The sequence below is a fragment of the Rana temporaria genome, chromosome 6, assembly GCF_905171775.1.
Source record: "Rana temporaria chromosome 6, aRanTem1.1, whole genome shotgun sequence".
Taxonomy (NCBI): domain Eukaryota; kingdom Metazoa; phylum Chordata; class Amphibia; order Anura; family Ranidae; genus Rana; species Rana temporaria.
The window spans coordinates 11,672,516-11,700,492 of record NC_053494.1 but is presented as its reverse complement, the minus strand read 5'-3'; the positions used below and the strand labels follow the sequence as shown (position 1 = coordinate 11,700,492).

The 27,977-nt window shown below is 50.2% G+C and overlaps 1 protein-coding gene across 1 annotated transcript; it reads left to right on the top strand.

The window, feature by feature from the left end:
- The first annotated feature begins 14 nt into the window (after nt 1-14).
- Nucleotides 15-27,977, top strand: LOC120943086 (phosphatidylinositol transfer protein beta isoform-like). Its single transcript, XM_040356188.1, has 12 exons — nt 15-119; nt 2,737-2,767; nt 6,597-6,742; nt 8,311-8,402; nt 8,541-8,548; nt 13,583-13,657; nt 15,406-15,489; nt 15,574-15,651; nt 16,718-16,828; nt 18,292-18,414; nt 18,505-18,595; nt 27,067-27,977. The coding sequence occupies exons 1-11, from the start codon at nt 100-102 to the stop codon at nt 18,550-18,552; spliced, it is 816 nt and encodes a 271-aa protein (XP_040212122.1). The 5' UTR covers nt 15-99; the 3' UTR covers nt 18,553-18,595; nt 27,067-27,977.

The following is a 27,977-nucleotide window of genomic DNA, read 5'->3' as shown; positions in this document are numbered from 1 at the left end:
TCCACCCGGCAGAAGCATGTGTCCCTCCTCCTGTGAGTCTGGGCGGCTTCCGGTTTCCGGCCTGTGTTCCAGGGGCCTGAGCGGCGCAGGGAGGGAAGGATGGTGCTCATTAAGGAGTTGTGAGTACCCCCGGGGGGGCTGGGGAAGGTGGAGGAGGGGGTATTGAGGGGAGCAGTGATGATGGGGGGGTAAGGGGCTCAGGGGAGGAGCTGCTGTCAGCAGATGCCTGGGGGAGGGGTGGGGTGATCCTCTGACAGATAGACCCGGCCTGCTGTCACTGGAGCTGGGGGGGTAATAGGAGGGGCTCTGATAATGGGGGACTACAAGGCCCAGCATTGCTTGTCAGGGGGACACAGGGACCAGATTTACTTCCTGTTGGCTCTGAGGCACTACAGGTTGCAGAATTTTCTTGTACTGGTTGTTTACAATTTCCAGCATAACAGCTGTGGGGGCACTACAAGCCCCAGCATGACCACCCAGCTGCTGGGGGGGGCACTATAGTCCCCAGCAAAAACTACCATCTGCTGGGGGGACTACAATCCCCAGCACAGCCTACCAGCCGCCTGGGGGGGGACTACAATCCCCAGCACAGCCTACCAGCAGCCTGGGGGGGACTACAATCCCCAGCACAACCTATTAGCAGCTTGGGGGACTACAATCCCCAGCATAGCCTACCATCAGCCTGGGGGGGACTACAATCCCCAGCATAGCCTACCATCAGCCTGGGGGGGGACTACAATCCCCAGCATAGCCTACCATCAGCCTGGGGGGACTACAATCCCCAGCACAGCCTACCATCAGCCTGGGGGGACTACAATCCCCAGCGTGACCTACCAGCAGCCTGGAGGGACTACAATCCCCAGCGTGACCTACCAGCAGCCTGGAGGGACTACAATCCCCAGCGCGGCCTACCAGCAGCCTGGGGGGGGACTACAATTCCCAGCGCGGCCTACCAGCAGCCTGGGGGCACTACAATCCCCAGTGCGGCCTACCAGCAGCCTGGGGGGGACTACAATCCCCAGCGCGGCCTACCAGCAGCCTGGGGGGGACTACAATCCCCAGCGCGGCCTACCAGCAGCCTGGGGGGGACTACAATCCCCAGCGCGGCCTACCAGCAGCCTGGGGGGGACTACAATCCCCAGCGCGGCCTACCAGCAGCCTGGGGGGGACTACAATCCCCAGCACAGCCTATTAGCAGCCTGGGGGGGACTACAATCCCCAGCACAGCCTACCAGCAGCCTGGGGGGACTACAATCCCCAGCACAGCCTACCAGCAGCCTGGGGGGACTACAATCCCCAGCACAGCCTACCAGCAGCCTGGGGGGACTACAATCCTCAGCACAACCTACCAGAAGCCTGGGGGGGACTACAATCCCCATCATAACCTCACAGCTATCATGGGTCACTACAGTCCCCAGCATTACCTTCCAGCTGCTGGGGGGACTACAATCCCCAGCATAACCTACCATGGATCTACAGTCCCCACTATAACCTTCCAGCTGCTGGAGGGACTACAATCCCCAGCATATCCTACCTGGGAACTACAGTCCACAGCATTACCTTCCAGCTGCTGGGGGGACTACAATCCCCAGCATAACCTACCATGGATCTACAGTCCCCACTATAACCTTCCAGCTGCTGGAGGGACTACAATCCCCAGCATATCCTACCTGGGAACTACAGTCCACAGCATTACCTTCCAGCTGTCAGGGGGACTACAACCCCCAGCATAACCTACTGGGGGGGACTACGGTCCCCAGCATAACCTTCTAGCTGTCAGGGGCACTATAATCCCCAGTATAGCCTAACAGCTATTGCAGGAGACTACAAGCCTCAGCATAACCTAACCTATCAGGTGATGGGGGAACCACAATCCCCAGCATATTTTACCAGGGCACTACAGTCCCCAGCATTACTCTCCAGCTGTCGGGGGGACTACAGTCCCCAGCATAACCTTCTAGCTGTCAGGGGCACTATAATCCCCAGTATAGCCTAACAGCTGTTGCAGGAGACTACAACCCTCAGCATAACCTAACCTATCAGGTGATGGGGAAACCACAATCCCCAGCATAACCTCAGACCATTTCCCAAGGGAGCTACAGTCCTCAGCATAACCTACCAGATTTTGGGGGTGGGGGGAAAAACAAGCCCCAGAGGGACCCCAATCCCAGCGTAATCTACCAGCTGCCAAGGGGGGGTTACAAGCCCCAGCATAAGCCTGTTCATCAGTCTGTTCATAATCTATCTGTTGGGGAACTACAAGTCTCAGCATTGCCTTCTTACGGCTGTTCGGGACTAAAAGTCCCATTCCAGGTGCTGAAGAACTACAAGTCCCATTGTTTCCTTCCAGCTTTTGATGGACTGCAAGTACCAGCATGGCCGTCTAGACACTTCCATCTGGCGGGAGGCTGCCGCTCTCATCTTGCCCTAATAATACAAATACACTTTCTAGTCTTTTCTTCCACATAAAGTTCAGTTCTGTCCCACCATGTCCTTCCAGACGCTTCAGCTACTGAGGGGGACTACAAGTCCCAGCCTCCTCCTATCCTCCCTCCAGGGGGACTGCAGACCTCCTGTAATAGGTAGTTCCTGATGATGTTTTGCTCCCGAGTGAGCAATGGTTGTGTAGGTTTGGCTGAGACTTGTAGTTCCTCTGCAGGCGTACATTAGTATCTTTGTGATTTTTTTTTTTTTTTTTTTTTTATGTTTATAATAATCTTTTCTTTCTCTCCTCAGTCGTGTCCGTCTGCCCATATCTGTGGAAGAGGTAAGTGCTCCTCTGCCGATACATTAACCACTTCAATACCGGGCACTTTCACCCCCTTCCTTCCCAGACCAATTGTCAGCTTTCAGCGCTCTCACATTTTCCATGACGATTGCGCGGTCGTGCAACGCTGTACCCAAATGGCGTTTTTATCATTTTGTTCATACAAATAGAGTTTTCCTTTGGTGGTGTTTATTCACGACTCCGTTTTTTTAATTTTTTTTGCAATATAAATAAACAAACAAAAAAAGAGCGGAAATTTAAAAGAAAAATATATATATATATATATTTTTTCTATTTTAAAAGAAATCAAATTTTGTCAGAAATTTAGGCCAAAATGTATTCTGCTACATGTCTTTGGTGAAAATAAAATCCCTTTAAGTGTATATTAATTGGTTTGTGTGATCACGGGCATATGTGCGCAGATAATCATGTACAGATGTGCGCAGGTGATCACGGGCAGATGTGTGCAGGTGATCATTGGGACAGGTGTTTTTACTATGTGGGGGAAACTATTTTGGGGACTTTGTGTGTTTGCGTTGTGCTGGGGCACTAGGGTGGTGAACAGTGTGTAAAAAGCTGTAAAACGGCTCATACTCACTGATCACCGGCTGGCTGCAGAGATCCGCTCTCCTCTCCTCAGACAACTTCAGTGTGAGGAGAGACGAGCTGATCGCCTTGCAACCGGCTCTAGATTTACATCACATGATGGCTGTGATTGGACACAGCCGTCATGTGATCAGGAGGGCCAATCCTGCCGATCGGAGATGCGCCATGTTCGGGTGACACAAGCGCATCGGGGTCGCGCCGCTGCGCGGGCACACGCCACCCCCCTCCTGAGCGATGTTCCTGGACGTCCATTTAGAAGAAGGAAGCGCCCACCCGGCCATATATATGCAGTGGCCGGGTGAGCCGGGATCGACAAACGCCACATTCCAGCTGTTGTGGAACTACAAGTCCCATGAGGCATTGCAACATTGAGAGGCAGAGACACACCTCCCAGAGGCAGAAGTTAGATGGGAATTGTAGTTTCATCACAGCGCCAATGCCAAGGTTGCCTCAATGTTAGAGTCTCCTTTTAATTACGAAACTCCCAACTTGAGCAATTCCACAATGATGTAAATGATGTGATGAAAGTTGTTGTTTTGTTTTCTTCGGAAAGTTCGATTTTTGTTGTGCTTTTTACGAAGGCTTAATGTACATGGGGCGTTTTTTAACCTCTCCTGAACTATTAACTTAAAGTGGAGGTTCACCCAAAATATACATTTTAGATTGAGGCTAATTAAGGGGAACAGAAACGGGTATTTTTTTTTAAATCAATGCCGTACTTACCGTTATAGAGATAGATGTTCTCCCGGCACTTCCGGGTATGGGCTGCGGGACTGGGCGTTACTATTTGATTGACAGCCTTCCGACGGTCGTATCCAGCGCGTCACGAGTTTCCGAAAGTAGACAAACGTCGGTGCGCAGTAGAGAGCCGCACCGAGGTTCGGCTTCTTTTGGCACCTGGTGACGCGCTGTATGCGACCGTCGGAAGGCTGTCAATCAAATAGGAACACCCAGTCCCGAAGACCATACCCGGAAGCGGCGGGAGAACATCTATCTCTAACACGGTAAGTACGGCATTGATTTAAAAAAAATAAATACCCGTTTCTGCTTCCCTTAATTAGCCTCAATCTAATGTTAAAATTTGTTTTCGGGTGAACTCCCGCTTTAATGGCTAGTAGCCAACGTTTCTGTTGTGCTGCGTTTTACGTGCCGCATTTGCATCTAGAAGCGTTTTTTTACATCGAAAATATTGTCAGAGTCTCCGCCTGGCCTGGGCGGGAAGGGAGGCCGAGTCTCCGCCTGGCCTGGGCGGGAAGGGAGGCCGAGTCTCCGCCTTGCCTGGGCGGGAAGGGAGGCCGAGTCTCCGCCTTGCCTGGGCGGGAAGGGAGGCCGAGTCTCCGCCTTGCCTGGGCGGGAAGGGAGGCCGAGTCTCCGCCTGGCCTGGGCGGGAAGGGAGGCCGAGTCTCCGCCTGGCCTGGGCGGGAAGGGAGGCCGAGTCTCCGCCTTGCCTGGCCTGGGCGGGAAGGGAGGCCGAGTCTCCGCCTTGCCTGGCCTGGGCGGGAAGGGAGGCCGAGTCTCCGCCTTGCCTGGCCTGGGCGGGAAGGGAGGCCGAGTCTCCGCCTTGCCTGGCCTGGGCGGGAAGGGAGGCCGAGTCTCCGCCTTGCCTGGCCTGGGCGGGAAGGGAGGCCGAGTCTCCGCCTTGCCTGGCCTGGGCGGGAAGGGAGGCCGAGTCTCCGCCTTGCCTGGCCTGGGCGGGAAGGGAGGCCGAGTCTCCGCCTTGCCTGGCCTGGGCGGGAAGGGAGGCCGAGTCTCCGCCTTGCCTGGCCTGGGCGGGAAGGGAGGCCGAGTCTCCGCCTTGCCTGGCCTGGGCGGGAAGGGAGGCCGAGTCTCCGCCTTGCCTGGCCTGGGCGGGAAGGGAGGCCGAGTCTCCGCCTTGCCTGGCCTGGGCGGGAAGGGAGGCCGAGTCTCCGCCTTGCCTGGCCTGGGCGGGAAGGGAGGCCGAGTCTCCGCCTTGCCTGGCCTGGGCGGGAAGGGAGGCCGAGTCTCCGCCTTGCCTGGCCTGGGCGGGAAGGGAGGCCGAGTCTCCGCCTTGCCTGGCCTGGGCGGGAAGGGAGGCCGAGTCTCCGCCTGGCCTGGGCGGGAAGGGAGGCCGAGTCTCCGCCTGGCCTGGGCGGGAAGGGAGGCCGAGTCTCCGCCTTGCCTGGGCGGGAAGGGAGGCCGAGTCTCCGCCTTGCCTGGGCGGGAAGGGAGGCCGAGTCTCCGCCTTGCCTGGGCGGGAAGGGAGGCCGAGTCTCCGCCTTGCCTGGGCGGGAAGGGAGGCCGAGTCTCCGCCTTGCCTGGGCGGGAAGGGAGGCCGAGTCTCCGCCTTGCCTGGGCGGGAAGGGAGGCCGAGTCTCCGCCTTGCCTGGGCGGGAAGGGAGGCCGAGTCTCCGCCTTGCCTGGGCGGGAAGGGAGGCCGAGTCTCCGCCTTGCCTGGGCGGGAAGGGAGGCCGAGTCTCCGCCTTGCCTGGGCGGGAAGGGAGGCCGAGTCTCCGCCTTGCCTGGGCGGGAAGGGAGGCCGAGTCTCCGCCTTGCCTGGGCGGGAAGGGAGGCCGAGTCTCCGCCTTGCCTGGGCGGGAAGGGAGGCCGAGTCTCCGCCTTGCCTGGGCGGGAAGGGAGGCCGAGTCTCCGCCTGGCCTGGGCGGGAAGGGAGGCCGAGTCTCCGCCTTGCCTGCCCTGGAAGATGGGAGAAATTTGGCAAATAGGGACTTGGATAGCAATAAACAGTCTCTGTTTCCTGATTTATCCAAAATGTAATTGAAAGTTTTGATGTAGCTGAGCTTTAATTGTTCAGTTACTGAAGCATGTGACTTCCTCTTCCTCCCATGTGACAGTGTTGGTGCTTAGCAGTTGTATCCTCAGTAAGGATGAGCTCTGGCGTGTTCGCATGCTACACGTGCAGAGCCTGCCAGGAAGTGTGCACGGTGCTGCGCTAATCACAGCCAGGGAGACATTGTCCCTATGCTCGGCTGCAGAGATCGGGAAATGTCTCCCTGGCTGTGATTAGCGCAGCACCGTGCACACTTCCTGGCGGGCTCTGCACGTGTAGCATGCGAACACGCCAGAGCTCATCCTTAATCCTCAGGTACCCAGGGCTGCCTTTTAATAAACAGATATAACAAAAGGCTTTCAATTGTATATTTAACAGCCCAAAAGGAGGTAATTTTTAGGTATTACAAATACATCTGGGTACAGGCCTTCAACTGCATTGCATTCACTGTGCATGTTCCTCTTCCTTCTCCAGTACCAGGTGGGCCAGCTCTTCTCAGTGGCTGAAGCCAGCAAGGATAATACAGGAGGTGGAGAGGGGATTGAAGTCCTGAAGAATGAGCCTTATGAGCGGGAGGGTGAGAAGGGACAATACACCCACAAGATCTACCACTTACAGAGGTGAGCTGAGCTTATTGCTGAAAGGTGCCGACGAGCACCGGATACCAAATCTTGTACATGGAGCGCATACGTCGGAGCAAATCCCAGGTGCCATGGCGACAAGAAATTGCATCCTGGAGCCTAGTCTGCCTCCCAAATGCTTCACACACTTTTAGACCCTGGATGTCTCATTAAAGAGAACCTGTCTCCAAAAAAATCATCACATAGGGGACTTTTTGTTGGAGTTAAAGTGTTTGTAACCCTAAAAGGAAAAAAAAAAGAGAGAAATCCTGTTCCCTTATTACAGGTTCACCACTTTCGGAGCGCCCACCATGTATATACATCGCTACTTTGACTTTATATTTATACATGGCAAGCGATCCTCTTTCACCTAAAAGTGGCCCCCGATTCGCCACGAGATCACTTTTATGGGTGGTGAGAAGCCGCTTCCCGGAGAGATCAGCAGTGGCAGAAACGATCCGGTCCCTTGGCCTGATGGGCAGGAAGTCGAGTGAGGGCAAGATGTCCCGCACTCGACTCTATGCCCTTGGAGGACCAAAGCGATGTCAAACGTCGCCTCCGGCCTTTTTTTTATTATTATTTTAAGTGTAAATGTGAGATCGGAGGTCTTTTTGACCCCCCAGATCTTACAATAAAGAGGCCCTGTCCTGCTTATTTCTATTACAAGGGATGTTTACATTAGGAATAAAAGTGATAAAAAAAAAGTTTTTTTTTTTAAAGGGACAGTGTCGCATATGTGAGGTTTTGTTGAAGCGAGAGCAATAATTCTAGCACTAGACCATCTCTGTAACGCCAAACTGGTAACCTGTAGACATTTTTAAAACATAGGCTTGGTCCTTAAGTGGGTTAAACAGCACGGTGCTTGTGCTGTCTAACCTGTCCCTCTGTAAGCTGTAAAATACCTGGCTGATCCTGCCTGGTTCTGCCTTCCCCCTCCCGTAAACTGACCACGGTTTACCATGGCTGTTGAGCCCTGACATCGTGGTCAGTTTATCAGTTTACGTGCCTCCGTCACCCGCTGTGCTGCCCCCACCTGTGAGCTCCTGGGTCTGTGTGAGCTGTCTCCACCATCCCGCCTCTATTGACATAAAAGTTTAAGAAATGTCACTGCCAGCCCCTCTTGTATGTAGCAATAACACAATATGTGTGTTGCGTTTTTTTTTTTTTTGTAAAACAAAGCCCTCTCACATATCTTCAGGCCGGTCATGTGACAACTGGCCACCTCTATTCCTCCTTTCCAGGACTATAGCGGGAGTGGCTGAGCGGCCAGCACATCGGTCACGTGTCCTCCCCTGCGGACGTCAGAGGGAGATCTCGGCCCCTACCGTTGTAGCCCTGGATCGGAGGAATAGAACGGCCGGGAGTCACGTGACTGGCCTGAAGATATGTGAAAAAGGGTATTTTGAGGCCTTGTTTTACAAACCACTTAGTGTTATTGCTGCATACAAGAGAGGGTCTGGCAGTAAATCTACTTCTTTGGGTTACAACCACTTTTAACCTTTCAGTAAGAATCTGATGCTCTCCTCACCCCCCTCATCTGATCTCCTCTGATGTGTCTTGTTTTGCAGTAAAGTCCCCAGTTTTGTCAAGATGCTGGCCCCCGAAGGCTCCCTGGTATTTCACGAGAAGGCATGGAATGCCTATCCCTACTGCCGCACAAGTAGGTTTTTTTTTATGTGAATTTTACTTTACGTAAAATGTATGCACATATTTGAATCCTCCATCTAATAATGGTGTCTTTCTTTTTTATTTTTTTTTATTTTCCCTTCTCTTCATTAAATCTCCTGGGGACCCTCAGTTGTCACAGTGAGTATACAACACGGGGCATTGTATTGAGTTTGGATTGTTCTGTTACTCTCCTTAAACTGACCACACTATCTCCTTGGGACTTTTGAACATTTAGTAGCCGGAATTAGGTGTTTGTAAACCAGGGCTGTGGAGTCGGTAGATAAATGTTCCGGCTCCGACTCCTCAGTTTTATGTACTTCCGACTCCTCTGTATTAATATGTGAATGTATTTTATACATTCCTTGAGGGAAAGAAATGCAACCTACCACAGGACTACTGGCTGGGAAGCCAACAGTCTACTGTATTGCACAGTTTAAGCAAAAGACAAACACAATGAAAACAAAGTTTTTTTTTATTCTAAAACATGATTTTCCTAGGAGAATCCCATAGTCATGTTTAAAGTTTAAGCTAACAATCGGAGTTTACAAGTTTTTATAGCCTTAGCTAAATGACAGCAGTTTTTCCAATGGTTTACAGCTTCAGTCTTGAACTATTGGCCCTCCATTCCCTTCACTTATACAAGTGTCTCACTCTCTAGTCCTGCAAAAAACATATTTATTTAATCCCTTATCAGTGAGAGGCTAGGTTACACATGGGCGCTGCGTTCCCTGTAACCACAGAACACAACACTATGGAAAGTATAAGTATTGCTGCTCCTAATTGTGCGTTGCGTGCCATATAGTGAAGCACATGAAAGGCATGCTTCTTCACGGTCACTTAACGTGTTCGTTTTGCGGTTACGTGAGGCACTGCATGCATTGGTCTTTATTCTTACAGTCATTAATTATAACTTTTTGTGAATTGGGACATTTAAACTTGCTTTTTTTTTTTTTTTTTAATTCCAATCTAAATTTAGTAGGAGTCGGAGTCGGTGCATTGTTTGCCGACTCCGACTCCAGGTACCCAAAATTTCCCCCGACTCCGACTCCTCGACTCCGACTCCACAGCCCTGTTGTAAACAGACATCTGGCACTCCAAGCAGGGTCTGATTGGGTCAGACTGAGAGTGTGAAAGGGGTCTGAGGTTCTTTCACACTGATGTGCCGTGGTATACCCGCACCGTGGATGCAGCGCAGCGTACCTGTGGCTTTCCTGCAGGTTATCTGCCCTTTGCCATAAACTTCTATCATATCCTGCAGATGTGGTGCCCGTTCAGAAAGCGCATCAAACCTCCAGGTAATAACAGAAGTCTATGGCTCAGAGCAGGTAACCCGCCGATGCTCTGCACCTGCCGGTCAGTTTGAAAGCAGCCCAGTAACCACTGCTGAACTGATATGGCCATAAAAAAAAAAATATATGTGTGTGTATATAATATATATACACACACACACACACACACACACACTGTGATTTTAGTAATAAACTTACCATTTAATACCCGTATTCTATTATATTCCATCCCACCAAAGCACCGCATGTTGCCCTCGGGCTATTGATTGGGCACCCCTGTCCTAGGGGAGACACCTTTTTATCTTATGTTTATGTTTTTTATAGTTTATAGTGTGGTGTCTACGAAGCCCATATGGTTTTCTATTGTTTTTATTTTTCCCCTTTTACCTACACCAGGGGTCTCAAAGTGGCGGCCCTCCAGCTGTTGCAAAACTACAAGTCCCAGCATGCCTCTGCCTGTGGGAGTCATGCTTGTAACTGTCAGCCTTGCAATGCCTCGTGGGACTTGTAGTTTTGCAACACCAGTTTGAGACCCCTGACCTACACTATAAATGTTGCCTGGGTTTTCGATTGTGTTGTTAATTATCTTTAACCGCTTGCCGACCGCCTCCTGTATATATACAACGGCAGAATGGCACGGCTGCGCAAAGCAACGTACAGGTACGTTGTATAAACTTGCCGCCGTGCGGGCGCCTGCCCCTGTCGTGAGCTCTGTGACCTGCGGACTCTGTGACCTGCGGACTCTGTGTCAGTTAAAGCGACGCAGTGCCGAATCGCAAAAAGTGCCCTGGTTGGGAAGGGGGTAAATTCTTCCGGGGCTGAAGTGGTTAAGGGCCAGTTCACACCATGCGTTCTGGATGCTTTTTTGCATGCGTGTTTTTGACGCATTTCCTGTGCAATTCCCCCCCCCCCCCCCCCCCCCTCTCTCTTTTTCCATTCACCTTATATGAGGACATGTGCATTTTTTTTTATGTGTTTTTACTGCGTTCCAGTACAGTTCAGTGCAGGAAAAATGCAGCCAGATCCCACAGCGTACCTTCAGAGGTCTACCGAAGTCCATCCCTGGATGGGTCAGGGCTGTTTTGGCAGCAAAGGGGGACCTACTCGATATTTGGTGGATGGTTATAATGTTACAGCTGATCAGGAGATGTTTTAGACATCACTGGCTGAACACCTTTTTCCTTCTTAGCGATACACTAGGTCATGGATCCTCAAACTACGGCCCTCCAGCTGCTGTAGAACTACACATCCCATGAGGCATTGTAAAACACTGACATTCACAGACATGACTAGGCATGATGGGAATTGTAGTTCCTGAACAACTGGAGGGCCGTAGTTTGAAGACCCATACACTAGGTAGTGGAGACAGAATCAGGAGGAAGGTGCCGAGTCACGACATCAGCCGTATCGGCTTCCTCATCTGTCCCGGTTTCCTGTCCTCTCAGCACAGCCAGAGCTGCCACACCCTGCAGGCTTACTGAAAAGCCGAAGCTTAATCATGCGCAACCAAATTTGCATAGCCATTCCGGTTCCTCCCATACCAGTATGCATTCCTGCCCCGCGCTGACACAGGCTTTCACTTTCACTTCCTCATTTTTTTACTGAATAGATGGTGAAAGACGAGCGTCTACAGGCCCTTTCCAGGAACTGCCGCAATACGTTCAGTAAGGTTGTTTCTGCCGCTGGCAACAAAGCGCCGACAGGAGAATTGCTAAAATAAAGGCAGCCTGCGTGTTCCTAAGGGATCTGTTCCCTCTTTGGCCACAGGCAGCGAGAGGTCACTCTGTCGCTGGCCTGAGCCGCTGCTGGATCTAAATGGCTAGGGATAGGAGCAGCATCTCGCTGCCTCGGCTACAAAAGGAGCAAATTCCATAAGCATAAAACAAGAGGCATCTTAGCCACCCTGCTGCTAATTTTCACAAGCTGCAGGATCGCTAATGGCAGAGTCGCCCGAGTTTGGTGCTGTGTGTTTCTATAGCTAAACACAGTGTGGGGGAGACACAACTCTAGCCCCTGTGTGCAAGGGTGGCTCCATAGGATGCTGCAAGAGAAAGGAGCCACTCTTGAAACTAGTCTGTCTCTGACTGTACTCTCTGTGAAGGCTACACAATAAATACGCTTGATGTTATGGAGTTGCCGGCTGCATCTTTTACCCTGAGACAGGAACCCTGGGGCAGCGATTATGGCACCAGCTTAGCCTGGAACATGGGCAAGGATTTAAAGATAAAGAAGCCACATATCCAGTAAGGGCCGGATTCAGATACGAGGTACAAAGGCGTATCTCCTGATACGCCGTCGTATCTCTGAGTGCGGGCCGTCGTATCTATGCGCCGGATTCAGAGAATCAGTTACGCATAGATATCCCTAAGATCCGACCGGCGCAAGTGTCTTACACCGTCGTATCTTAGGCTGCATATTTACGCTGGCCGCTAGGTGGCGCTTCCGTATAGTTATGCAAGGAATATGCTAATTAGGTATTTCCGCCGATTCAGAAACGTACGTCCCGCCGGCGCATTTTTTTACATCGTTTACGTTAGGCTTTTTCTGGAGTAAAGTTACCCCTGCTATATGAGGCGTAGCTAATGTTAAGTACGGACGTCGTTCCCGCGCCAAGTTTTGAAAATTTTGCGCAAGTCGTTCGCGAATAGGGCTGGAGGTCATTTCCGTTCACGTCGAAACCAATACGTCCTTGCGGCGTACTTTGGAGCAATGCACACTGGGATATTCGACGGACGGCGCATGCGCCGTTCGTAAAATACGTCAAATACGCGGGGTCACAGTGTATTAACATAAAACACGCCCACATCATCCCCATTTGAATTAGGCGGGCTTACGCCGGACCAAATACGTTACGCCGCCGTAACTAAGGGCGCAAGTTCTTTCTGAATACGGAACTTGCGCCCAAATTTACGGCGGCGTAACGTATCTGAGATGCGTTACGCCGCCACATAGGGCTGGATAGAATGGTCTATCTAAGTGATTACACCATAAGTGAAGCCAAAATTACAAGCACAAGGGGACGTGTCCTCATATCTCTCTACGTTGGCCAGATGGTTCCTGTTTTTAAAGTGATTGTAAAGTCCTTGTTGTGTGTTCTACTTGCCTGCTCTGTGCAGTGGATTTGCACAGAGCAGCACCTAACTTCTTCTTGGGTCCCTCTTCTGTGCCCCTGGCCCCTCCCTCCTGTTGAGTGCCTTCACAGCAACCAACTTGTTATGGGGGCACCCAAGCCGAGTTGCAGCTCCTGGTGTCCATTCATACATGGAGCTGCGGTTCGACCCCCGCCCCCTCTCTCTCCTGATTGGCTAGCTGACTTTGACAGCTGAGACACTCATGGACATCGCTGGACAGAGATGGGCTCAGGCAAGTTGGGGGGGGGCTGCTGCTGCACACATTTTTGTTAATGCATATGAAAGATCCATCTTGGGTTTCCACCTCCCATTGATCTCGGAGGTCTTCATTCTGTTTCAAAAGGCCACTTGTTGAGCTGACCAACATTCCTCTTAGGTCCCCCCATGTTGCTTTTCCGCAGTAACCCCCCCCCCCCCCTACTTTTGTCCATCTCACCTGAGCGTGATCTTCACGCCTCCGCCATCTGGTTTTATTATTTTGTCTCCCCACTTATTAGCAGATACGCCTGGGTTCTTGCTATTGGGCGACAGCCCACTTTAAAAATGTATTGTTAGTTTTTTCTTAGACCCTTTTCACACTGGGGAGGTACGCTTGTGGAACGGTAAAAGTCCTGCAAGCAGCATCCTTGTGGTGGTTTGGGAGCGCTGTATACACCGCTCCTCCACCGCCCCTGCCCATTGGAATGAATGTTTTTTTGTTTTTGTTTTTTGCTGCTGCTTGTTTCACTGCTTCCAACTTTTTGTTTTTTCAGAATGAATACATGAAAGACGATTTCTTCATTAAGATCGAGACGTGGCATAAACCGGATTTTGGGACCCTGGAAAATGTAAGATATTTGACTAGCTCATTGCCACTTTTACAGGGGGTCTCTGTTTTTTATTTTTATGTTTTTTTGTTTTTTTTTTTTTTTTTCCCTTTTGTTTTTCTTTTTTTGTAATTCGTTTTTCTATATTGGTGACATACAGTGGGGAAAATGATCATTTGATCCCCTGCAGATTTTTAAAGCTTGTTCACTTACAAAGAAATGAATGGTCCATAAATCTTCTCATAAGCATATTTTAAAGCGGAGTTCCACCCAAAAGTGAAACTTCCGCTTTAAAGGGGTTGTAAAGGTTTACCGTGTATCTTCGAGTACAAGCCGAGCTTTTCAGCACACTTTTTTTTTTTTTTTTTTTTTTGTGCTGAAAATGCCCCCCTCGCCTTCGAGTCACCTTTTTGCATCTGTTCTCCCGGACTTTGGGGACCCAGTGCCGGCTGTAGGTCCCCTGGACCCCACTCATGTAGCCCCACTCTTCCTCTACAAGTGTTTTTTAAAGCCGGGCACCCCTTCCATAGACTCCCATGTTAAACGCAAGTCTAGTCATGGACACAGTGAGGCATGGACATGGACACAGTGAGGCATGGGCATGGACACAGTGAGGCATGGGCATGGACACAGTGAGGCATGGGCATGGACACAGTGAGGCATGGGCATGGACACAGTGAGGCATGGGCATGGACACAGTGAGGCATGGGCATGGACACAGTGAGGCATGGGCATGGACACATTGAGGCATGGGCATGGACACAGTAAGGCATGGGCATGGACACAGTAAGGCATGGACACAGTGAGGCATGGGCATGGGCACATTGAGGCATGGGCACATTGAGGCATGGGCACATTGAGGCATGGGCACATTGAGGCATGGGCACATTGAGGCATGGGCACATTGAGGCATGGGCACATTGAGGCATGGGCACATTGAGGCATGGACATGGGCACATTGAGGCATGGGCACATTGAGGCATGGACACATTGAGGCATGGACATGGACACATTGAGGCATGGACACATTGAGGCATGGACATGGACACAGTGAGGCATGCAGGCTTATACTCGAGTCAATACGTTTTACCAGTTGTTTGTGGTAAAATTAGGTTCCTTGGCTTAGATTCAGGTCGGCTTATACTCGAGTATATACAGTAATTTATTTATTTTTAAATAACAAACATATCATACTTGCCTCCACTGTGCAGTTTGTTTTGCACAGAGTGGCCCTGATCCTCCTCTTCTGGGGTCCCTCGGTTATACCGCAAAAAATAAAAACCGCAGAGGCGATCAAATACGACCAAAAGAAAGCTCTATTTGTGGGGGGGGGGCGCAAAGGACATCAATTTAAAGTAACGCAGTGCCGTATCACAAGAAATGGCCTGATTATTAAGGGGGTAAAACCTTTCCGGGGTTGAAGTGGTTAGGCTTTGGTTTGGTGATGACTCGCAGGCTGAAGCCCTTTTGATGCCTATTCTATGGTGGCTGGTTGGGGGAGCGGTGCCTTCTTCATTTCATACAGGGCAATAGTGCTATAATTACAAGTGAAAAGATCACAATGCCGTATAATAAAGGTTTCTCAGGGCCCTTTATCTAAATGGTAGCCTGTGAGAAAGACCAGCAGGTTCCTCATCGGGTATCTGTACAGCGGGGGTTGCGTTGTAAAGTGCCGGACTGCACGTGTATCACGGCTCCGAATGCTTTATCTGGAGACTGCTGGATGTGACCTGAGAGCTACATGAGCTATAACCCGTGTCTTATTCTAGGTACATGGATTGGATGCAGAGACCTGGAAGGAGGTGGAAATTGTACCTATTGATATCGCAGATTGCTCTGAAATCTCAGAAGATGTAAGTACAGGGATTTGATCAAGGTGGTGCCTTAAGATTAAAAATTTTTGTTAACGTAGGGGGGGCTTTGTACCTTCCTTTTAGGACTACAAGCCAGAAGAGGACCCTGCTGTATACAGATCGGAGAAGACGGGGAGAGGGCCATTAACGAAGGATTGGATGGTAATGTTTGTTCTTCCGTCGGAAGATTTTATCTCCAACACTTTTACTGCCAACGCTATAAACACTGCACATGTGGCTTTTGAGGGGGTTTTACACACTCCCAGCGGCTGCGGAAGTTTGTGTGTGTGTGTGTAAATCTGACTAGCCAGCTGTCAGATGGAAGCTTCCACACACCCCGGGATCGATTGACTCCCTCCATGTTTCTCAGGCTCTGTGCCCACATTGAGGGACCCGGGACCAGCATGGCAGGTGCCATCAGATTTAGGGGAGGGAGATCAGTGAACATCCATTCCCTGAACTTCCCATTTTTGCTACTGACCTGGAAGCTACATAATTACGTCACTTCCAGGTCCCGGTGTCCCTTCTCCCATCCAGGATGGCTAGGGAAGAAACTAATCTGCATTCCGATTCTTTTATTGGAGGACATGTGAGACACCAGAGGTCTTTTAGACCCTCTAATATTTAAGACATTTAAATGTGACATCAGGGGTCTAAAAGATGAAACATTGGTCTAAGACATTTAGATAGGACTTTAAGAACCCTGGTGTCTCATTCGAAACATTTGGATAGAGGTCTTTTTAGACCCCTGATGTCTCCTTCAAGACATTTTAGACCAAGGTCTTTTAGGTCCCTGGTGTCTCATTAAAGAGAACCTGTCACCTAAAATGCATCACAAAGGGGGCTTTTTGTATAATTTAAAAAATACACGGAAGCACTTAAGACCCCCCCTAATTTATTTGAGCCCCCCCATACATGAACGTACGAATGTAAATGCGCCCGTTAAGGGCGCCTACACGGTAAAATGTCCATTGTGCTACACATTACATATCACTGCGCACACTGGAGCAAGAACAATAATTCTAGGGCCATTATTTGTGTCTAACTCTGAACGGATGACCTGTGGGGGCTTTTACACCCCCCCACCCCCCGTTTCACTGGAGCGCATGATTTTAAGGTTTCACATGTTGGGTTTCTAATTTCTCTGCGCAACCTCATTTATGTGTCTGCATAACTCATGAATTTTTTTTTTATTTCACATAACTATATGTTTGTATTTTGGTTGCAGAACGAGATCGTTAACAACCCCTCTAGTCCTCACATGTGTGCCTACAAACTAGTGACTGTCAAATTCCGATGGTGGGGCCTTCAGGGTAGAATGGAGAAGTTTATTCACAAGGTAAGTTCACACATCTACTACCAGAAAACCAGAACATACCAAGTCATAGCCTAACATTAACTATTCTTCAAAACATTCCCCCCCCCCCTCACCCCTAATACCCTGTGTAAAAATAAATAATAAAAAATGTGCATTTACCTTTTTTATTATTCTGGTCCAGTTAAGTGATCCTGCGGCTCCAGCTCTCTGACAGTGAGCAGCTGCTGCAGGGGAGAGAGGAGGGGGAGGGAACCTTTTAAGAATAGTTAGGTTTTTCTCCTCCTTTAAAAAAGATGCAATGCGTAGGATGGCGAGCAGTAATCCTTATTTTTACCCTAAAGCAAAGTCAGTATGGGCAGGCTGCTTTCTTTTTGAGTTCCATTTCCTGGGAGGAAGGAGGACTTTTGATGGGCAGAGGTGTGTATTGGCACCTTTTTAATGCTACCGCCCACCCCCAATGCCTGTTTGTCGCTTATATGGCAGGTTCTCTTACACAGTTCTTTTATTTATTATTATTCCTGAGAGAAGTACTCGGGCAACATATTTGCTTTAGAAAAGCACAAGTAGGCATAAAGTGGCCTTCTTTCTTCTCCCTTCTTTCTTCTCCCTTCTCTCTTCTCCCTTCTCTCTTCTCCCTTCTCTCTCCTCCCTGCTCTCTTCTCTCTTCTCTCCCTTCCTCTTCTCTCCCTCTTCTCTCCCTCTTCTCTCTTCTCTCCCTCTTCTCTCTTCTCTCCCTCTTCTCTCTTCTCTCTCTCTTCTCTCCCTCTTCTCTCTTCTCTCTCTCTTCTCTCCCTCTTCTCTCTTCTCTCCCTCTTCTCTCTTCTCTCCCTCTTCTCTCTTCTCTCCCTCTTCTCTCTTCTCTCCCTCTTCTCTCTTCTCTCCCTCTTCTCTCTTCTCTCCCTCTTCTCTCTTCTCTCCCTCTTCTCTCTTCTCTCCCTCTTCTCTCTTCTCTCCCTCTTCTCTCTTCTCCTCCTTCCTATTAACTGATGCTTGTCTTCTCTCCAGAGTTACTCCTTTCTCCCATAATTTAGCTGCCACAGAAGTGAGTGTATTTTTATACATGGACCTTTTTTGATCTTGTTGAGTATAAACTAACCCATTTAACCCCATTAACAACCCCACCCACCCCCCCCCCCCCCGTTGTGCCAGGTCACTGTGTGGGGGGCGGCCCTCTTGGTGGAGAAGCAGGACTCATGTCGGCGCCCCCACCCTCTGATAACTGGTGATATGATGATTTGTGGGGGAATATTCAAGAATGACCGAGGGGTTACAGAAAACTTAGATCTAGGGAATGATTGAAGCAGGGAGATCTTTGCAGTGCAGGTCCTCGGGTACAGCTTCCTCTCCAGCAAGGAGAACGCTGAGCCACACAATAGTAGCATCTCCAGATAATGACTTTAAGCCCTCTTTTTAAATGTCTCGGCTGCCTTGTACCTGGATTCGCTCACTCATCTATCGCCATCTGCTTTTTTTTTTTTTGCTAGCAAGAGAAGCGCCTCTTCACAAACTTTCACCGCCAGCTTTTCTGCTCCCTGGATCGGTGGGTGGATCTGACCATGGATGACATCCGCCGTATGGAAGATGAAACACAGAGAGAGCTGGATGAGGTAAGGAGGGGGGGGAGATGACTTTTATAACATTAGATTAGTAGATGTATCGTATTGCATTGCTAACGGCCTCCTCTGCTTTTTCTACAGATGCGGCAAAAAGGACAAGTCAGGGGGATGACTGCGAAAGACGAGTAAACTTATTATTTTTTTTTTTATTCTTGGCTCCATGGACTTACAGGTGAGAACAGTAACGTCATTTCTATTCCATCAGCCACCACTGGGAGGCACCATGTGATTTCAAATTATTTTATAATCTTCCAGTGATTTTAAAGTGACACAATCATTAGGATGCTTTTAAATTGAATGTAGTATTTAAACCCTCAGGTTTTTTTTGTTTTGTTTTTTCTCTAGATCCACTTCGATAGCTAATCTTTCACATTTTTATCACCTTATTGTGCTTCCAAAATTCAATGAAAAGCACTCTATGAATGGAAGTGCGATCGGCAAGTGGGTTAAAGTATAACGAAAGGCAAAACCTCCTTCTTTCTTCCTCCTCCCTGAGATTCACCCTCTATAGCTGTCCTGTCCAATAGGGACACTAGTTCTGGTGACAACCAGAGATTCCCTCACTTTAGAGAGATTTCCTCTCACTTCCTGTTTTAAAGTATTAGTAAGAAAGTTACAGGATAGGAAGCAAATGTCAAAAAAATGTAATCGGGGTTATAACCTTCTCTTGCTGTATTAAATTTAAAAAATGTATTTTGCCTTTTAAGTTTAAAGTGACACTAAAGGATCCCGTGTGTTTTTAAAAAAAAAATAACAAACATGTCATACTTGCCTCCGCTGTGCAGTTAGTTTTGCACAGAGTGGCCCCGATCCACCTGTTCTGGGGTCCCACGGCGGCTCTCGTGGCTCCTCCCCGCATTGGATAACCCCATCTGGGAAGCTCTTTCCCGAGGGGGTTACCTTGCGGGCGCGCTCCTGTGTCATCCACTCGGAGTCCATAGACTCTGGGCCAGATTCTCGTATCCTGGCGTCAAACTATGCGGGCGTAACGTATCTCGTTTACGCTACGCGGCCGCAAGTTTTACGTGCAAGTGCTTGATTCACAAAGCACTTGCCTGTAAAATTGCGGCGGCGTAGCGTAAATCCTCCGGCGCACGCCCGCCTAATTCAAATGATCCAGGTAGGGGGCGTGGATCATTTAAATTAGGCGCGTTCACGCGCCGATCGTACTGCGCATGCGCCGTCCCTAAAATTTCCTGACGTGCATTGCGCTAAATGACGTCGCAAGGACGTCATTGGTTTCTACGTTAACGTAAATGGCGTCCAGCGCCATTCACGGACGACTTATGCAAACGAAGTTCATTTTTAAATTTCGACGCGGGAACGACGGCCATACTTAACATTGGTTGCCCCTCATATAGCAGGGGCAACTTTACGCGTTGCAAATGCTACGGAAACGTCGTAAATTCACTGCGTCAACCGTGCGTACGTTCGGGAATCTCGCGTAAATAGCTAATTTGCATACTCGACGGGGAAAACGACGTCGGCGACACCTATCAGATCTAATGGTTATCTATGCGTAACTGATTCTAAGAATCAGTCGCATAGATACGCCGGGCCAGATTAGGACTTACGACGGCGTTGCGCCGTCATAAGCCCCTTTGAGAATCTGGCCCTCTGAGTCCAAAGGCGTCGAATGTATGACTCGGCCCCGGCTTCGTTAGATTTGATTGACAGCAGGGGAAGCCAATGGCTGCGCTGCTATGAATCTATCCAATCAAAGCCGTGACTCCAAGAAGAGAAGGACGGCGGGTATGCGCCCACAGAAATTCGGGGCTCAGGTAAGTAAAACAGGGGGGCTGAGGAGCCAGACACTGCAAGGTGTTTTCTCCCTCGTCTTCCAGGACGGCACGCTGAGAGTAGACTGGCCACCTGACAGGAAACACAATCAAAAAAGAGGTTAAAAGGCCCCACCCTTCCCATGTGCCTCAGTTTCTGATTGTGTTTCCCCTACAGCGAAACAGTTTTTTATTTTCAGGCTGACCTAAGGCCTGGGGCTGGTGGTCCCCCCCCCGGAGTCTAGACCTCAGGTACTGGGTGCTTTTGGGTCCGGTCAAGGTGCTTGCACTTTCCCGGGGGGGTATCCCTTCTTTATGGTCTAGGGAGGCTGAAAGTGCTATCTAAGAAGAGTGCCTCCCTGGACGCCAGAGCCTCCTAGCTAGCAGGGCTTCCCTAGTGCTCTGAGGCGGCCGTACCTCTCTCCCCCCCCCGTCTTCCCTCCTACCTTACAGGGAGACTTCCCCTCTGCAGCGTGGTGTCGGCTGGGCTGGGCGCCGCTCCGAGCGGCGCCGTCACTTGCTGGGCGCGTATTGATGACGCGCACGCCGTCCGACGGCGTGACGTCACTCCGCCCCTACAAGATGGCGGCCTCCACCGACGGATGCCACATTTCGCTGCAGAGCACAGCAGAGGCAGAGCAACGCGCAGCCGGGGAGAGAGAAGGGCCGGGCGCCCTCATCATGGAGGACCGTCTGACAGACATGGCTGCTGAGGAGTCCACCCGGGGTGAGTCCTCCTTGTGTTCGGGGGGGGGAATGGCTGCACTACCCCCCCCCTCTTGTTGTAGAACCTCAGCTGTGAGAGTATGTTGCTAATGGGCCTTTCCATTTTACATTGTGTTTTAGGAGAGGACCCTTCTGCCCAGGGGGAAGCCAGTAGATCCACTAAACCCCTTAAAAAAATTAAGAAATGTGGGAATTGTAATGATAAGCTCCCGACAGACTATAGCAAACCCTTTTGCTCCAAGTGTATCCTTAAACTAGCTGGGAAAGAGACCTCGCAAATCATGAAGGATTTTCTCTCTGTGCAGTCAGAAATGCTCGCCACTCTCAAGGATTTTAAATCTTCCTTGAAAAGTAGGGAGTCTGATCCCCCTGTACCTGGTCCTTTGTCTCAGGAGGGATCCACTTCTGCGCGGCTGGGTTCCCGCCAGCGAACTAGGAAGGCTCCTTCCTCTGACTCCGAGGATTCTGAGGTCACTCTTCAAGAAGAGGGCCTGGTGGAAAGCCAGGCGGAGGAAGAGGACGAGGATGCCAGGTCTGGGAAATATATATTTTCCGCAGATGATATGGAGGGTCTTCTCGCAGCCATTTACGCCTCTGAGCAGATCCAACATCCAGCGGAGCAGGTTTCAGCCCAGGACAGGATGTATTTGGGTTTAATTAAGCCTCAGTCTAAGACTATCCCAGTGCATCAATCCCTCAAGGATATTATCCGGAGGGAATGGGCTGAGCCAGAAAAGAAACTTCCCAAGTTTAAAACCTGGAAACGCCGCTGCCCCTTTAAAGATGAGGTGGAGGATACCTTTTTTAAAGTTCCTCGTCTTGACGCATCTTTAGCTCAGGTCTCTAGACAATCCGATCTCTCTTTTGAGGATGCTGGGAGTTTAAGGGATGCCATGGATAGGCGTGCGGATACCTCCCTCCGTAGAGCCTGGGAAGCCAATGCAGCCGCTTTAGGTCCTGCGTTAGCTTCAGCATGCGTCGCAAGGAACACTGCCGCTTGGACTTCCAGGCTGTTAGATCATCTAGCAAGTTCTTCCAAGTCTAGAGAAACTCAAGAGTCCCTCCAGGTGATCGGCAGTGCGGTAGCCTATTTGGCAGACGCAGCTATTGAGACGGTTCGCGCTTCAGCCAAGACTGGAGCACTTATTAATGCTTCTAGGAGAGCTGTCTGGCTGAAAACTTGGAGGGGCGACCTTGCGTCAAAAAAACGCTTGTGTGCGATTCCGTTTGAGGGTTCCCTCTTGTTCGGCACCGCATTAGATCAGGCCCTAGCGAGATCCTCTGAAAAAGGAAATAAATTTCCCTCCAAACCTAGAGCAAATAGGGGGAAGTTTTTTTCGTCCCAACCAGAGGAAAAACCCCCCCCCCAGGGAAGAAATCGGCACCCGGCAGGCGCTGGGGGTTTGGAAAGGATAAGCCAAAGAGTGGGATTCTTTTTTCCAGCCCCAAGCCTGGGGAAAAGGATCCCAAGTGACGAGAGGGTAGGGGGCAGACTCTCCAGGTTCCTTCCCGCTTGGGAGGAGATAACCAGGAGTCCTCACGTCCTTCAGATCATCAGGGAAGGTTACAGGCTAGAATTCCGCCAGTTTCCTCCCCCCATTTTTCTCCTCACACACCTACCAAGCGATCCTCGCAAAGCCGCTGGACTTTCCCAGAACGTTGCCAGCCTGGCCGAACAGGGAGTCATAGTCCCAGTCCCTCCAAATCAAGAGGGCCAGGGAGTATACTCCCATATTTTTGTCGTTCCCAAACCACTCGGGAAATTCAGATTGATCATCAATCTCAGACCCCTAAATGTTCATCTTCAATACAAGAAATTTCGTATGGAGAATGTGTACAGTCTCAGGGGCCTCTTGTTAGAAGGCGTGTTCATGGTGACAATAGACTTGAGGGATGCTTACCTTCACGTTCCTATTTGTCCGGATCACCAGAGATTCCTCAGATTCGCCCTCACCTCTGCCCAAGGAGTTCAGCACTGGCAGTTCTCGGCCCTCCCCTTCGGACTGGCTTCCAGTCCGAGGGTGTTTACGAAGGTCCTGGCAGAGGTGATGGCTTTTCTACATTTAAAGGGGATCTCCCTCGTCCCTTACTTGGACGACCTTTTGCTCTTCAACCTGAGTCGGGATCAGCTCCTTCTGGACCTGGCCACTGTCATAACCACCCTGGAATCCCTTGGTTGGATCGTGAACAAGGAGAAGTCTTCTCTCCTTCCGGAACAAAGGAAGATGTACCTAGGTTTTCTTATAGACTCCCTAGAAAGGAAGCTTGTCTTATCCCAAGACAAAGCACAGGGTCTTATGACAGCGGTCAGGTCCCTAGTGGCGGCTGTAGATTCCTCGTTCAGAGAAATCATGAGGTTGTTGGGACGGATGACTTCATGCATCCCGGCAGTTCCCTGGGCACAACTCCACTCAAGGCCCCTGCAGGCCTTCCTTCTCTCATCTTGGGGGGGAACGGAAGAGACGTTGGATACCAGGGTCAGTATCCCGGTTCCAGTAAAAGACACCTTACAATGGTGGCTATTGCCCCAGAACCTTTTAAAGGGTCGTCTGTGGAGTCAGGTCAACCCGATCAAAGTCACCACAGATGCCAGCAGCTGGGGGTGGGGAGCCCATACGGAGGAACTTCGAGCCCAGGGTTCTTGGAATCCCCAGCAAAGGCGGGCTTCTTCCAACTACCGGGAGTTATTGGCGGTTGGGGAGGCTCTGGAAGCCTTCGAGGAGAGAATTCAGGGCCGAGAGGTCCTAGTCCTCTCCGACAACGCGACTACGATCGCCTTTCTCAACCGGCAGGGGGGCACCGGGTCACACTCTCTCCTAGCCCTCTCCCTGAGGATCCTAACTTGGGTAGAACAGAGGGTGCCCTCTCTTCTAGCGGTCCATATAAGAGGGTCCCTCAATCTGGAGGCCGATTTTCTGAGCCGCCAGCCCATCCTTCAGGGGGAATGGGAATTATGCCCGGAGACCTTCAGCTGGATTTGCCAACAGCTCGGTCGCCCAGAAGTAGACCTCTTTGCGTGCAAGGGGAACAAAAAGGTGAGCAGGTTCTTTTCCCTCTCCCGAGAGCAGGGTTCACTGGGGGTGGATGCGTTGGCTCAACCCTGGAGATTCCGGTTGGCCTACGCCTTTCCTCCCTTGAATCTCATCCCAAGGGTTCTGCAAAAATTGAACGCCTCAGACACCAACCTGATTTTAATCGCTCCTTGGTGGCCCAAGAGGTCCTGGTTCCCCACCCTGAAACATTGGGCTCTAGCTCCCCCGCTTCCTCTCCCTCCCCGGGCGGGTCTTCTGCGGCAGGGGCCGGTCTCTCATCCGAACCCAGAATTCTTCAGCCTGACGGCATGGCTCTTGAGAGGTGGAACCTGCAGCAGAGAGGCTGTTCGGAAAAGGTGATAGGAACCCTGTTGGCTAGTCGCAAGAAAGTCACCAGACTCATCTATGCAAGAATCTGGGGGGTCTTTTCGCGCTGGTGCTCCGCGAAACAGATCTCCTACCCTGACATCCCCGTCATCCTGGATTTCCTCCAGGATGGGGTGGAACTAGGCTTAGCCACTAAGACCTTGAGAGTCCAAGTTACGGCCTTGTCCTATTTTTTGGACAGGAGCCTTTCTGGGGATCCTCTTATTAGGAGGTTTCTGACAGCCAGGGACAGACTTTCCCCTATAAAAGTCTCTAGAGTTCCCCCTTGGGACCTCTCCCTAGTCTTAAATCAGCTATCTAAGGCACCATTCGAACCTATAGATAGTATTCCAATTAAATTACTTTCCTTTAAATTTACTTTTTTGTTGGCTATCACGTCTGCCAAAAGAGTTGGAGACATGCATGCTTTTTCCATTAAGGAACCCTTTCTTCGGGTTTTTGAAGACAGGGTGGTACTGAGTCAGGATCCTCTGTACCTGCCCAAAGTGGCAACTAAATTCCACAGATCCCAGGAGGTAGTCCTCCCTTCGTTTTGCGCAGATCCCAAGAATGAGAAGGAGGCTACTTTTCATTGCTTGGACGTAAGACGTTGTCTTTTGATTTATTTAGAGAGGGTAAGTGAGTTTAGGAATTCCCCTCATCTTTTGGTTAATTTTTCTGGTCAGAAAAAGGGTCAGCAGGCAACAAAAGCTTCTATATCCAGATGGATCAGGCAGGCTATTTCTTTATCCTACACCTTAGCGGGTAGACCAGTTCCTGTTATCAAGGCCCATTCCACCCGATCACTGGCAGCCTCCTGGGCAGAAAGAGCAGGAGCTTCCATAGAACAAATATGTAAAGCGGCGACCTGGTCAAGCCAGAATACGTTCGTCAGACATTACAGAGTCGAACTGCTGTCACCGCAAGATCTGATGTTTGGTAGGAAGGTCCTACAGACGGTGGTCCCGCCCTAAGGTAGGCCCAAAGATTGCTTGCTTTTCTCTCAGCGTGCCGTCCTGGAAGACGAGGGAGAAATGACCAGTTACACTTACCGGTAGCTGGATTTCTACGATGTCTTACAGGACGGCAGGCCTACTTCCCTCCCTGTTATTTACTGCTATTCGGAGTTATTTTTTTATTAGGTCCTAGGACCGTGTTCTAATAGCGGTTACTTATCTACAAACTGAGGCACATGGGAAGGGTGGGGCCTTTTAACCTCTTTTTTGATTGTGTTTCCTGTCAGGTGGCCAGTCTACTCTCAGCGTGCCGTCCTGTAAGACATCGTAGAAATCCAGCTACCGGTAAGTGTAACTGGTCATTTTTCACAACCCCTTTAACTACCTCCCACCCGCCGTGTTGTAAAATGATGGGCGTAAGGTGGCACTCTCGTTCTGGGACAGCGTCATATGACGTCGCCCCACTCTCGCGGCGCTTGCTCACCCGAAGCACGCGGAACAAGGGTACTCACTGACCCTGGGACATGGCACATCACTGATCTCAGAGCCAATGACCAGGCTCTTTACTCATGTGATCAGCTGTGTCCAATCACAGCTGATCACATGTAAACAAGGAAATGCCGGTTATCGGGCATTCCTCTCCTCACACTGACAGCATGGTGAGGAGAGGAGAGCCCAGCAGCGGCATTTCCTCACAGGGAAGACTGTACAGGTAATCAGGGCGCTGATCATCAGTGCAGCCCCAGCAGCGATGCCAGTCAGTGCTACCTATCAGTGCCCATAAGTGCCATCTATCGGTGCTCATCAATGATACATATCGGTGCCCATCAGTGGTCTCATCTGTGCACATCAGTGAAGGAAAACAATTGCTTATTTTTAAAATGTCAGAGCAGAAACTAAGACTTTTGTGGGGGTTTTTTCTTTTTTTTTTTTTTTTTTCTTCAGAATTTTTGGTGTTTTTTTTTTTTTGCAAAAAATAAAAACCCCAGTGGTGATTACCGTATTTATCGGGGTATAGCGCGCACCCGCGTATAGCGCACACCCCTAAAGTTGCCCGAATTCCTGTGGAAAAAATATATTTTGTACTTACAGTTTTGGTGTCTTGCGCGGCGGCCTCGTCGGGTCCGGCGTCCCTCTGCGGCTTCGGGTGTCCTCTTCGTCGGGTCCGGCGTCCTTCTGCGGCGTCCTCCCCGCTCGTTTCCCGCGCCGAGTTTGAATACTGCGCCGACATATATCGAGCGCAGTACACTCGTGTATCGTCGGGCAGGCTCTGCAACTCTCGCGCTAACGCCCTGTACGCTCAGGACGTCAGCGCGAGAGGCGCCGAGACTGCCCGAAGATACACGAGTGTACTGCGCTCGGTATATGCCGGCGCAGTATTCAAACTCGTGGCGGGAAAGCGGGTATCGGCGTATACCGTGCACCCACGATTTTGCCCTGATTTTCAGGGCAAAATAGTGCGCGGTATACGCCGATAAATACGGTAAATACCACCAAAGGAAAGCTCTACCTGTCTCAAAGTATAAAAATGTTGTTTGGGTGAAGTGTTGCATGGCCCCGCAACTGTCATTCAAAATGTGACGGTGCTGAAAATTGGCCTGGGCGGAAAGGGGGTGAAAGTGCGGTAGGCAAGCATTTAAGATAACAAACACTTTTTTTTTTTTTTTTTCTTAATTTAATTTTTTCTTTTTTTTTTTTCTTTTTTTTATTAATTTTTTATCTATGTAATTTACAAATGAAATAAAGGTGAAGAGTAATTATTATTTTTTTTTTTTTTCCTCTTAGATTCCTCTCAGGCGGAGTCTGCCACATCTTTCTTCCTCTCATTGGCTGGACTGCACGGGGTGGGGCGTTTTTCTACGTTCTGACGAGAAAGGAGAGGAAGAGCTGCTGGCCCCACTCCCTACCACCCATTTCATTGTCGTCGTGCCCCCCCTCGGCTTCTCTCATTTAACTTTTTGTCTGCCCAGTTTTTCCAGGGGTAGTATTTAGCCATGTCCTGCCCCTGCCGGCCATTCTCTCTACAAAATGAACCTTTCCCCCCCCCCCCCCCCCTTTTTTTTTCCACCACTATTGCTGCAGAACTGGCGATGGGAACCAAGGAAAAGTTGGCGCTCTTTCGTACTCCCCGTTCCAATTATGACATCCAAAAATCACCCTGGGGCCCAGTATTGTGCATCAAGAAGGGAATGGCGTGCCTGTGTAAACCTAAATGATCTCCTTTTTGTGCATTACATGCTTATCGAGGCAACCGCTGTGTTGTACTTGTCTGCGCAGGCGCCAAGATCCTGACCTTCGCTAGTAGTGAAGCTGCCAAGACGCAGCATTTGTCCAATGGGCTGTTAGTGGGAGCGTCACAATAAGACTGTTGGACTGGATGACACGGCAGTTGCGCCTTGGTTAACAATGTCGTCCAGCAGTGAAGGGGTTATTTTTTTTTTTGGTCGCTGTTGCAGCTAGTGACGGCCCGCTTGTACCTGTTGACCCCACGTGGCCCAATGAATGACATGTTTACCTTTTTGGATAAGGAACCCAACATGGCCATCTCCCCCTTTGTATGACGGGTGCACTTCAATGATTCCCAAAGGCCCCTTTTGCTTCGAGGGGGTGTTTTTGGTACAGCTGTTGAGGATTTAATACCGAATAATTTGGCTTTGGCAGGAGAAGAAACAATTACACGTGCCATTTTTTTTTTT